Source organism: Halichoerus grypus, chromosome 9 (genome assembly GCF_964656455.1).
Source record: "Halichoerus grypus chromosome 9, mHalGry1.hap1.1, whole genome shotgun sequence".
NCBI classification, from domain to species: domain Eukaryota; kingdom Metazoa; phylum Chordata; class Mammalia; order Carnivora; family Phocidae; genus Halichoerus; species Halichoerus grypus.
In genome coordinates, this window is record NC_135720.1 from 85,474,372 (window position 1) to 85,488,335 (window position 13,964).

General features: G+C 36.5%; 1 protein-coding gene across 4 annotated transcripts in view; it reads right to left on the bottom strand.

Annotated features, from left to right (window-relative positions):
- Window positions 1-10,279: 10,279 nt before the first annotated feature.
- Window positions 10,280-13,964, bottom strand: part of ADGRB3 (adhesion G protein-coupled receptor B3) — a 711,244-nt gene continuing 707,559 nt past the window's right edge. For all 4 annotated transcript variants that reach the window (XM_078055165.1, XM_078055166.1, XM_078055167.1 and 1 more), the window contains one exon: window positions 10,280-11,085. In XM_078055165.1, the coding sequence (XP_077911291.1) occupies window positions 10,897-11,085 (189 nt within the window). In that variant the 3' untranslated portion in view covers window positions 10,280-10,896. The remainder of the gene's footprint in view (window positions 11,086-13,964) is intronic.

Sequence of the window (13,964 nt, forward strand, 5' to 3'; positions counted from 1 at the left end):
ATCAGTACTTTGGTAAAATATAAATATGGGTTTTAAGCAGGTTAAAAAACAGCATTAATTTCTCTAGTTACAATATTTCTGTGGTACCATAAATATATTTCCCCTATGATTTTATACCATTTACTGGAGATCCAACTTTCCCTAGACACATAGGTAAAAAACCTGTATTGGAAAAAAAAATTAAGCTTCATTGTTCATAGCAACAACTGGAACACAACTGGAAAACTCCTGGAAACCAGTCTTTACAAAGTACCCTGTAGCTGAATAACCCTGTTGGTCTCTCCATATCTCATCTGCATCTTATCTACTATTCTTTCCCTTTCAAAGTCTGCCATGCCTTGCCATTTACTCAACTTAAAATGCTTCTTGGCCTTTCTTTTTTGCACAGTGTTTCCCCCAAGTACTAGATGCTTCATAATCCCCATGAGTCTTAAATGCTTCTGGCTAGCAGAGAAGCACACATTTGTTTCCTTGTCTGCCAAGTTGCTTTTTACATATGCCTTTTGTATTTCTCTCAGTTTACCTATCAATTCTCATTTTCATTCTTTCTCCCTTTCACCTTCTCCCTGACCCTCTTTCTCTCTGCTCCCCCGTCCACCAACTGCTAAAAATAATGATCATGTTTTTAATCTATTTATTGCTGAAAAAAAGTGATCACCATAGAGAGTAGTAAATTGATGTTCATTCTCTATATTTTTGAACGCTTCTTTTCCACTTTTTATAAATTTTTTTATCAGCAGAAAAACTTTGACGTGTAGAAATTTGAAATACCTAGGCTTATGTAAGTGTAAATTGAAACTTAGGAAAAAGGGAGTCATTTCTAAATGGCTTCAATTTCTGCATATGTGGTTGTGAGTAAGAAGTAGAATGGATTGCTCAGCCTCCTTTGCCCTCAACATAGCAAGGATTTCTGGGGCAGCCCTTGCTTGACCAGAAGGTATATGAATATATACAATTTTGCCAGAATATGATGCAGAACTAGGCAGATGCCTGTAAATGCCTACTAGATTTTCTTAGATGAATAAAGGAAGCAAGATTTCTTCTAACAAAATAATTTTCAAAGATTTTTCTTTCTGAGTGTCAAACGATAAATCCCGAAAAATATCTACCATGCTAGAATTATAACATTGGAAGTTAATTATACTAATTAAAAGAGGGTCAGGAAGGTCTCTGCACAGCTGTGGTGAAGTGAAGCATTTGAAATTGTGGACAAGGGATAGCATCCGGCTATATAAACACATGGTTGTCATAATGTCGATGTCAACAGAAAAGATGTGCAACTTCAGCTCTGAGATGTCCCAGAAAACATGTCGGGTAAACACAGGCAGAGGGTCTCTGCTTGGGTTCCTCAGAAATCTGAATACAATGTGGTTATTAATAATTTCTTGGCTATTCCACAAAAGCACTTATAGAATTATTTTAAAAAATATACAAAACCATCTCTAGGATATGATTCTCTTCTGATACCTTCATAAAAATGATTCAGAAAAAAGACCACAACCCTAATTATAATTCGAGTGTTTTTAAAAGCCTAATAAGGTTTTTCATTAGATCAATGATGTTGATCAAAGAAACTGTGCTGATGACAAATGCCTGGTTCCTGTTCAGGAGGCCATAGAATGGATTTCTGTGAAGGGCTCTCTATTTGCTGCCAAACTTGGCAGGCATAGAGGTCATTTTGGACTGTTCCTCTGTGCTTTTTGGTGGCAAAAGAAAAGCACTCAGCCCACACTGAGCGTGGTGTTCCATCCCAAGCTCCACTCTATGTCATTCAGGCTCAGTACAGTTTCATATGCACCTTCATGTTTCCTTCTTTAAGGTAGTTTGGCAAATGAGCTTCCCAGCAAATGAGGACCCAGAGCAGCAAAAAAGTGCTATGATAGTATGATAGTAATTGGGGAGCTTCAATACAAAGCCTGGTTAAGTGGCAGGCTATAGCTTCCCACCTCCCCATGAGGAAAAGTGGGTCCAGTGGTCACCTGTCTGATGAATGATCAAGAATGAGATTGTGCAAATAAAGTGCTCTATCCCAAGTCTCCCATCAAATGGGCCATTTGATATGGCTTATCTGTCTGGAGGTTGGGTCCAAGGAACTCTGGAAGTCAAAAGGAAATGGATAGTAGACGGAAAGCTGGCTATACTCCCAAATCCTGTTTTAAAACAGAGCAAAGAAAAGTCCTCAGTAGAACAGCTTCATGGTGGAGATTATCTGTTCAGAGTGATTTTGAGGAAGGGTGGGAGCTGAATCTGTCTTCTGAAGTGATAAGATGGCTGGATTCTGAGGGAGGAGGAGGCCCTGCCATGAATTCGCTCCATTCTTGATTCTGATTTCTTGATCCTTGGGTCACTGGGAAAGTTAGGCAGCAAAAGGTCACTTCCTTCCAGTGCTCAATTTCCCTCTGCTCCCATGAAAGGGAAAATGGGAAAAGAGCCACGATGTAAAAGCCCTGGACCATCCCCAGGCCCTCCATCCAGGCTCAGACATGAGAATCACTGAGAATGTATTTAGCACTTCTTATTTAAAGATATTAGATGGTCAGAATTTGTACTGAAATATATCTAAAGCTATTCAAATTAGTTTGGTTATATAATTCAAATGACAACTATGCATTATAAATCTGTAACAATAGGAAACTATATGTGTAAATATACCTGGCCAATTTGACATTTGTATCATCACAATTATTAATCCGGCCCTGGGTTAATGCTGAAGAAAATTATTGGCATAATTATTTTAAGAACAACATGCTACTCCTCCCATAATTAGAAATATTAGTTCCTAGACATTTTGTCCAAAATTCATGACAGTTTGCTACGGGGAAAATGTCATAAGTCTGGTCTTCCTGGGCCACTAATCGAGAGAATTCTAGTAAGTTTTGGACACACAGCTAATCTTCCTTTGATAGTTGTTATGCTCTTTTTCACTTCGACGGGAATTCTATGAGAGGATAAAAACATAAATCCTGAGACTATTTGTAGCTTTTATTTACCTTTATGATTCTCTGGCTAATGATGCTTATATATAACCTATGTCTTAATTTTACCTTGAGAGTCAAAATTCGTGGTAATTGTCTCTCCAAAGCTCAGAGAATTTACAGTGGGACAAAACCAGTCTGTGTTCTAGCTCCTTCTTCACATTAATGACTTGATACCACTTCCTTACCATCTCTCCTCCCCAACTTACAGAACAGAAAGACATAATTAATCTCCTGTAGTGCCCCCTCATAATATGACTTTATGGTCATGAAATAATATGGCCGTAAGCGATATGTCAACCTCTGAAGTGATCATTATCTGCAAGCATGACTTTCAATGCACAATTTCAAAGCCTTAATTGCAATTTTTTAGTAAATATATAATTGACTCATTAATACTAATTTGTTACCTTGGGTTATATTTTGAAGCCAGTTTATCCTATAAGAATCACTGGAAAATTAAATCACTTCAAAGTTAGATTTTCCATACATACCAAACTTTAGAAAATACTTTAATGAACATAATATGGTTCAATAATCAATTGATAATATTCTCTAAACAAAAGTCATCTTTTTGATGCCCCATGATGTAGAACTTTGGGATCTCAGCCTCTCATATGTCCTTGTGTTGAACCAAACCTAACTCTGTGTTCTGAGCAAGTTCTTGGTGGTTCTTCTTCAGTACTATTCTGTGTGAGGGGGAGTGGTCCTCTGGATACCCATCCTTCTCTCCTTCATCCTACAGATCTGCCCTTATATCATCCCAAATACTTGCCAGCGAGTTTAACCTTGAACTTTCTACTGCCAAAAAACTATTCAGTTTTCAGCAGAATTATTCGGAGCTTAGACTGGGCCTAAACTGTGGGGATGAATCTTGGCTTTGCCATTTACTGCCTTGTGTGAAATTGGCAAAGTTATGGACTTCAGTTTCTTTATTTGTAAAATGGAAATAATGATAGAACTTGCTTTATAGGCTAATTCTGAGAATTAAATGAATATTTATAAATATTTATAAAGTTTCATAAGCACTCAGAAAAGCTTAAAATTATTACCAAAACCTCTGTTTTGAGAAATCATATTCATGGGTAATTTCTTAAAGTACAATGTTCTCCTTTTCTTTTCTTTCTTTCTTTTTTTTATTCAGCCAGATCATGGGATAGCTTTGTACTTGAAGCACAGTGTTTTGACTCTTGAAAAAATGTTTTTGGTGATTGTATTTGAGTATTAAGTATTTACTTGTATTAGGGTTCTCCAAAGAAGCAGAACCAATAGGATGTATGTGTATATGTGTGTGTATGTGTGTGTGTGTGTGTGTGTACACATAGATTTAAGGAATTGAGTCATGTGATTGTGGGTCTGGCAAGTCTGAAATCTGGAGGGCAGGCTAGCAGCTGGAGACCCATTGAAAAGTTGATGTTGCAGCTCTAGTCTGAAGATAGTATGGAGGAAGAATTTCTTCTTCCTTGGGGAAAGTCAGCCTTTTCCTCTGAAGGCCTCATTTTGTGAGGCTCACCACCCACATTACGGAGTGTAATCTGCTTTACTCAAAGTCTACTGAGTTAAATGTTAATCTCACCTACAAAATACTTCACAATGACACCTACATTGGTGTTTGACCAATATCTGATACTGTGATCTAAAATCAAGTTGAGATATAAATTAACCATCACATTACAGTTCAACAAAGGACATAAGAAATACCTTTGTAGAGCTCAGAGGTTTTATAAGGATGTTGTTGATAAAGAATTCTATATGTAATTCAGCATGAGGTTTTGTGAGAGGCAGTTCTTGGCTGGTCTTCTGCTTCTGTAGAGGAAATGTTGGTTTTTATCTTACGCACACTACAAACTATGTAACTAATTGCAGTTTCTATGTGTACATTAGTTATTGGGAAGCTCAGAGCCATCATTTGGCACAGCTCCAGACAGGAGTCTAGGACCTTGAGGCATACATTTCAGGTACTAAATTAGTCTCTGTGTCACCTTGATTGTCTTTGTTCATTTTAAGTAATTTATTCATTAATTTATTTATATCAGTGTCTTTTCCAAATATTCCCATTACATGCTCTTTCTTTTCCTTACAAATCTATCAAGTTTTTGTAATTGTTTGTTGGTCTGTATGTCTCCAAAGATGCTAAGTCCCTTGAAAATAGGGACCAAATTTTGTTTGCTGTTGAATCATCACCTCCTAATACAATATCTAGATGGTGACTGGTTCTAAATATTTGTTGAATACTGTATATATTTTTATAAACACCTTGACTCTACTTCAGAATAAAGCACAATATACTTACTACCTAAAATTATTTTCCAGTGTCTATATAAAATACTCTGAATTTTAGAAATGAAATTCCAGATTTGAGAGAAAAAGAGATACTAGGTAATGCTAGGCATTCATCTGGAAAGTTGACAAAACTCTGAACTGGTTAAAAGAATAGGAATTGAAATTCTGACCTTCAATTCCAATCTTTGTGACTCTTTTCTTTGGTTGAAAACTACTTATTAAAAGCGAGCTGGCCCTCTTACTGGAGTTTCATGGTTTTGGTGAGGAGGAAGTTGTACTCAAAAGACACCCCTCAAAAGGCTTTTACGCCTTTTATATAGGTGGTTGCTATCAGAAGAATCATTTTCACCATGAATTGTTTGTCTTTATGTAAGAAAAGCTAGATGTATCTGGCCAGGTGTTTTGAGGTGATTCTAGTGGGTTAAACTCATAGATGCATCTTATCAATTTAGCTGGTTTTCAGGTGTTAATCTATTAGTTTACCTGTGACCAAGAAGGTCAAAATATTCCCCTCAGCTTAACTTCAGACAGTTGGCTTCTTCACTCTAGGCCCCTGGCCTCTGTGACTAGCAAGTTGTATGGTATAAATGTACAGGCAGGAATCCAAACCAAGAGAGGATTGGTAAACTCAGATTAAAGAAAATTAAATGTTCTCTAGCTTAGAATATTTACCATTTTCACTTTGGAATTATTTTTGTTTAAAGAGTTATAGCTTTGTTGGGGCACCTGGGTGGCTCAGTTGGTTGAGCATTTGACTCCGTTTTGGCTCAGGTCATGATCTCAGGGTCCTGTGATTGAGCCCTGCATGAGATTCCGTGCTCAGTGGGAATCTGCTTGAGGATTTTTTCTCTCTCTCCTTGCTCACATGCTCTCTCTCAGATGAATAGATAAATCTTTAAAAAAAAAAAAAAAGAGGCATAGCTATTGTTTAATATTAGAAAATCCTTTCTATTAATCACTGCTGGCTGCACATTAATTTTTGAAAAAGTCTTCTCATTCCAGTAGGCTTAGTTTCTTCCCCTATGACAGTGTTGAATTTTACCTGAGCCCTATGCCCTTGGAAAACAGTAATAGTCCGGAAATCCCCGCACCCTTTCGAGTTCTAGGAAACAACTTACTGCAAAGGAACCACCCTTCTGACCTTGGATAAGACTCTCAGGTGAACCTCTTGTATACTTATGACAAAGTCAGACACAGACCCTTGAAATTCCTGTCCTTTGTCTCAGAAATTCTTAAGTGAATGGTTTGTCCCCACTGACCAATCTGAACAAAATACTGTATGCTAACTTAACTTCACCAAACTTGTTAGGTGTCTTGCTTTCCCCAGGCCTCTGAACTCTGGCCCATCCTTGAGTTTAAATAAGTATTGGGAGATGAGCTAAGCACTGGAAGGTTGAACAATCTCCCCTAACCATCTCTCCCACAGTTGGCTGGCTACAAAGACACTTCCTGTTCAACCACTCGCTCAGACCTTTGCTCACCTCACTCTCCCACACCCGATTCTTTCTAGTCTTGTTGACTCTTCCCTATGAAAGAAAAGCTCTTTCTGCCTGGCATCTGGGATGCTTGTAGATTTTATAGTTGGAGTGTTCTTCCTATTGCAATAGTCCTTTTGCCCCATTGCTATAGTTTTTTCAAATGAAGTCTCTCCTTACCTACGTCTGGATTTTTTTGACCCCTGAATATAATTGCCGTTTTCATTGGCTGACAAAATTTCTTCTATCTCTAACATTAGTTAGAGTTCTCAGTTCTGCTGTTACTACCCCAGCTATGAACTGAACTATAGAGGTGTGTCAGGGGAAGATGATTTTGTTATCATAGAAAACTTTGTGCAGATTGACATGCTGGAGACATATTTCTTTTCATATTCTTCAATGAAGTAATATAAATTTGTAGAATTTAATGATGAATTGATTTTGACATAGATAACAAAAAAACTTAAAATTAGTAAACATTTTCTAAGAAGCTGAGAATGATTTAAAATTTGCAATCTAAATTTTCTGAAGCAGTGATTTACTGACTGCAACTTTTTACAATTGTGGCTGTATGTTTTTAGAGTGTCTGAAGCCAATCTGAAAATTCAGGTTGGCCTCGCTCTTCTGTCTCCTGTTGCATATGTGCAAATAATCACAAAACTAGCGAAACAGCAATTACATTTGAAGAGGATTTGAAAGGTAAAGTGGTGCAAATAGAATCACACAATGCACAATAGACCAAATCTATTTAAGATCACTTGCTATTTTGATCAGCCATGCTTTTCTGCTACAATTAGCTACTGTCCTCACCACCCCCATGGCAGCTGATGATGCGTGTTTTCAGTTTTATGCCTCTACTACTAGCCTGAAAAACATCTCCATGGAATTTGTGGTTATTTGATTTGGGGACTTAATAAGCTAGAAGGAACAGTAGAAACTTCATGGTATCATGGGAATGACCCCAGAGTAGAAGTAAGAGGATGGGGGCTCTAATATTGGGTCTGTCATTTACTTATGGTGATCTTAGATTGCTTAACCTCTTCTGAGTCTCCATTTCTGTAAGATAATTCTTGTGTCATGTGGTAATCTTGAGGGCAAAAAGACAATATAGGGTAATAAGAGCTTATAATATTTAAATATTATTATTACTTTCACATTTGTATTTTCCATCTTTAGTAGACTGTGAGCTCCCTAAAACAGAGGCCCTATATTCTCTTAACAAACAAGTAAATACGTAATAGTTACTCAATAAACACTTTTGAATGTGTGACTTGCTGTGAATGCATGACTATAAGCAATACTAAAATAAATTCCACGAATAATTCAACAAACATTTATTGTGTGAACATTATTGTGCTAGGTCCCTTAAGAGATACAAAAATGGATCAGACATGAATCCTGCCCTCCAGGCACTTACAGTCCACCAGAGGATATCAGAAATGTGTATAAATAACACGGTAGAAGTTTTTTTTAAAAGTCCTAAGAGAGGTACAGAAGCATTGCCATAAGAGTTCACAGGAGAAATTACTTCTAGCTTGGAAAATCATGAAAAACTTCATGAAGATGAAATATGAGGTGGACCTTGAAGCACAGATAAAATTTAGATGTGGGGGGAGGGGAAGGACTACCAGTGCAAGGGCACAAAGTTCTTGGCAGGTTGTGAGTGCAGTGGGCTCAGAGAGAGCTGCCCAGGACTGTTTGTTAGAGAGGATGGCTGCAAGTCAGCTTTGGCAGAGTACGAGTATGTTCATGTGCAGAGGAAACTTGTTAAGAAGTGGAACTAAAATGAGAGCTTCTTTGAAATTATGATTGATTCCTTGGTACTTATTGACCTGCCTGCATTGTTTTCCTTATAGATTAAAGAACAAATGAAAAGCACCACTACAACTTGGCATCCCTCTTAGAGTAACAAAAATGTTACCCCCTAACAAACATTTTCAAGTATGCAATTTCTGCTTAGCTTTCATATAATAATCTGATATTGAGTTACTAGAACTAGAGAAAAATAGAAGTGAAAAAAATAGAAGATTTTATTTTATGGCAGTGACTATTGTAGTTTTACAAGAAATATTAGTCTAGTATATTGAATTTGGTTTTTAAACATAGAATTTGTTTTCAAATAAATAATATATGCTTATTGAGGGTTTTTTTTTTTTTCCAGTCAAGATTTTACAGTTTGAAATAGGAAACTGCCTACATGGTTTTCATTCACTCTATAGGTTACTGAGATGGGGCTAAGCATCTGTATATATATGTATATGTATATATACACACATACATATGTAGCTGTATATATATATTCACGCATATACATACATATATGCATATGTATGTACTTATAGATACATGGATATTGAAAGAGAATGAGAGAGAAATTTACTCAATATTCCTATCACCAGAAAGTCATCTTATAAATTTAATAAACATTTAATATTACAATTACAATTAGCATGAAGTTTATTCTATAGAAAAATCACTCCTTAGTTATGTTATATTCTGATGTTGCTTTTATTTTTAAAATCTGGTTAAAAATATATTTTTAAAACATCTTTACATTGAGAACATTATAAGTATCTGACAGTTCAGCCTGAGCTGGGCGGTTTTTAAGGCTCTAGCTTCGTGGTGCACTTGAGCGAGCATTGAAGCACCTTTGTTTCTGCCTGGACTCATGGCCTGCAGGGCTGGGTCCCCCAGGTCATGGGTAGCTGGAGCCAGCTCACTTGAGTTTCTGACAGACCACACAAGACCATGCAGCTTAGGTTTAACAACAAAACTAATTTAAACATTCTAGGAGTTGTTTTGAAGACCCTAATCTCCTTTCCACTCCCTATACTTCCCTTAGATTGAAAGATGCAATCGTATCATCCATTAAAAGGATGACAAAATTGCTGAAATCCTTTGCACCGTGTTTCCTTTAATGAGGCTTTGAGAGAGTAGGAGACCTCACCGGTGTGGCTTTCCACTGCAGAGGGCACTAGGGACCAGCTCACCTCAGACTTCCCACTTTTCACACCAGAGAGAAAGCATCTACCAAATAATACATCCACTCCCCTTTTCCTTCTGCTACAGAATATACAGAGAAGATTTTTTTTTAAAAATCCTGAATAAAGTTCATTTTTTTATATGCTATGAAGAACTACAGTACAAGTAGTTTTGTGAAACATGCAATGGACTGCATTACTTACTTATAATAAATAAACATTTTCCCTGTATTATTTTTTGTATGGCAACTTACTGTTTTCTACTAGTAGTTGTCTTTTTGCCACAAGATAGAAAAAAAACCCATAATATTTACGTAAGACTATGATGGCAGATTTCTGACAAGCCCCATTTACACGTTACATTGTTCCAAAGGATGCTTGAGTAGAAAATACAGAAGCACTATACAAACCTACTATTACATTTGAGAAATCATTAGCCTCAAAGGAGTAATAACGGTATGCTATTAAAACTGTGAATACATTTTCAGTATCTGTATTGAAAAAAAAACTTTATAAATATGTAAATTTCTGTTCAACAAATCCAAAATAAAATGCACTAAAAAACTGATATGTAGACAAAAGTTTATTTACACCATACAACATTTTAAATATTTTATACACAGTTGCAGCAGAGAAAGCTACTCAGAGCTTTCTAGAGAAAACTGCAATAATAAAGATGTGAAATATATTATTCATATAAAAGTGAGATTATTACTTTATTGCATTTAAAGCAATGAAGAATGTAGCTCAACAAACATTCATTTAATGACAAAAACTTTGCTTTTATATTATAAAGTAAAAAGTGTAGTAATGGCCAAACAGACTGTTATAAACTTTAAAAACTGCATAAATATATACATTGTGCTTCATGGTGAAGTTTTTTGAAAACTAAACCATATGAAGCGGTTACAACATGAATCGTTGCTTGAGGTTTATCTATAAAGATTACCTTACAAATCCATTCCACGGGTACTTACAACACAGGATGGTCAGAACTGTACACCTGGTCCTCTCTCCACTAGCCTGACTAGTGAGAAGTTACCATATGCAAACACCACTGACATTGGCACATGAAGGTCCATAGGATAGTCACATGGTCCAGATAGAAATGTCAGGCTTCCCAAGTCTTAAGTGTCAGTGCAATAAATTGTTTTATATCCACCTCAGTCCATTCTGATTTTGCTAAACTTCTGTTTGAAAGTCACCCTCTTGCACGTCCAGAGGCAAATTCAGACACTTCTCCCATTCTGCTGGCCTCAGTTCCAAAGCATCCTTTGCCTCTGTATCTAAGACATTGATTGTGGTGTAATGTTGGTATTCACTGGGGTTTTTGAAAGTGTCCCATGGATTCTTGTTTGGTGCTGGGTTTTCCTGTTGAGAAGAGAGGGGAAGAGAGTCATTATTTGATGACGAGGATTACTGCTTGTTGAAGTTCCCAGGAAGAGAGCATGTCTGTGACCTTAATCGAGTTTATATGATTCAGAGATGATTTGAAATTGTGGCCAGCTGCAGGAAATGGTTTTGATTTTAGTTTTCTTTCATTGAACAAACTGATGAACACCTTCTTTATGTTATCCTAAAGTTTTCCAGCAATCAAAGGAATTGAATAATTTATGGAAGGCAAAGTAGATGATGTTTTTTGTTTTGGGTATCTTGTGAAATGTCAGTATAGCTATCTCAGGTAGAAAGGAGTGTTCCTGCTAAGATAAATGTAGAAAATTGAAGTATTTTGGCAGAATCTTGGGTGAGATAAAATTTGAAGGTATGTAATGGGGCATGTTATGTAATAATAAAAACAGTCCCCAAACGGGCCATATTTCATAAAACTGAATTTCATTAACTTTGCTTAGTTTTTAAGAAATTATCCTTTTTAGAACATTAAAATGCTACTATTTCCCTTGCGTAATCTATTTTTTCCCTGCTGTGTATTCCCAACAATTTTCTACGTATTTGGGCCGCACATTAACTTAGCAAAAATCATTCTTCCCTTCAAAGAGCACAGCTTTTTGGAAAATATATCTAGCAATATAAGGAGTTTTAAAGTATGTCTACCGGCCAGCATTCCTTATATTCCTTAGTATATACCCTCTTACTACTTGAGATTTAAGATCTGCCTAGTTATTATTCCACCCAGACCTTCCATGTTGTAGGGGCTCAATAAATATGAGTAGACATTATTCAAAGTTTCTATAGCCTGATACTTTGCTAAGATTTAGCAGTGAACTTAATTTATTTTAAAAAGTGTTTAAAGATTTCTGTAAAATGAGGGAATTTGAATGGAATAGACTACGCTGAGTAACATCAAAGAACAAGAAGGAAATCATGACTAAATTCTCCTTAGAACAAATTAAGCTAAAACACTTAAACAACTATAATTGCTGAATGTGTCCTTTATCTCTTCCCCTTCACCCTAAATTCTAGCCTTCAAATGCTTATAATTAATTAGTTGGGGAAATGTAAAACAGGTACTGCAATTATTATCTGGGTTCCATTGAAAATAATAAAAATCACTCTCAAGTATAGATAAAAAGAGACAACCTATAGAAATACATACCATAACTAGAAATTAAATTGTTAAAATCCTCAATACGTTAGATGTTTTTAACACTTATTAGCCTTAATCATGAGGATATACAAGAAAACAATAGCTAAAAGTTAAGACGTGATAAAATTTTAACCTTTAGGATATATGCAGGGGATTAATTCTGATTTAGTCTAATATCCTAAAGTCTTATGAACTATATAGGCTTGTAACTCTTCTTCCCCGCCTTCCTTGCTCCCTTCGACTAATATTTATCAGCTGCTCTGTGTTGGGCATATTAGGCACTAGGGAGGATAAAGTGATGAATCAAAGATGAAAAGCCAACATGGTTCACTAGGAAGCGTAAGATTTAAAGCCTGATATATACAGGTCCAAATTCCAGTTGCTCCATTTTATATGAACGTAACTCTGAGCAATTTACTTGATTTCTATGAACCTCAACTTTAATATTTGCAAAACAGAGAACTACGCTTTGTATTGTGGGCCAAAGGAACTGGCAAAATATGCAGATTACCTACATTATGGGGTTGCAAAAATAAAGTTACAGGGCCTAGCATAACACCTAGTATTTAATAAATGGTCACTAGGTAGTAATCATACTTATTATGAAGGTGTTGATAGTTAAATGAAGGTTTAAATATATAGTTATATCTGTGTCTATAATCTAGGAAAAGTGCTGATGGGGGTACAGACAAGGGTGGAGATAAGGCTTCCTTTTATGGAAAGCATATAAACCTTTCTGAGAAAAGTGATATTAGAATAGTCATAGAAGAAAGAGCTTGGTCATAAAGACGTGTGATTGGAGGCTGGGTGCCTGAACAGGCAGGCATACTGAGAAGTAAAAATCCAGAGAGCATGCAGATGGGACAAGTCTGAGAAAAGTAACCAGTTTATTTTAGTTGGAGTGAAAAAGAATAGAATAAATAGGCAGAAGGTGAATTGAAAGCCAGATCATGGGGCGCCTGGGTGGCTCAGTCGTTAAGCGTCTGCCTTCGGCTCAGGTCATGATCCTAGGGTCCTGGGATCGAGCCCCGCATCGGGCTCCCTGCTCGGCGGGAAGCCTGCTTCTCCCTCTCCCACTCCCCCTGCTTGTGTTCCCTCTCTCGCTGTGTCTCTCTCTGTCAAATAAATAAAATCTTTAAAAAAAAAAAAAAAAAAAAAAAAAAAAAAAGAAAGCCAGATCATAAGGGACATTGTATGCCAGGCCACTCAATTTGGAATTTATTTTGTAGGCAATGGGGAATGGTTGAAGATTTCAGGGCACTACAGTGACCTGAATCATTAATCACTGATTCAAAGGTTCACTGGTGTGAATTCTGCTGCATCAAGCTATGGAGAGGATTTATCCATCTTAGACAAAGGCTGTGTGTCTTAAAGGAGCTTTCTGGGAATTCTTAGTCTGAAAAAGTTGAATTAGTTCAGTCCTAAAAGGATTCAGGACATGTAAATTATTTGTTCATTTGCTTTGAAAATAGGGGTTTCATTATGTTTGGAACAGATGTGATTTTCCATTTATATTTTGAAGATCAAGCATCATGGATCCATGAACTAAAATGGCCAATTTTAAACTTCATCAGAATGTCTAGATCCTAATTTCACAGTATTACTGCCAGTATATGACTGAATTTCTGAGAGGTTATATAATTAATAAGGTTGGCTTTCTTGTTCATCTTCTCTGGCCTCCCATGGTGTTCCCAGTAGTACCGTG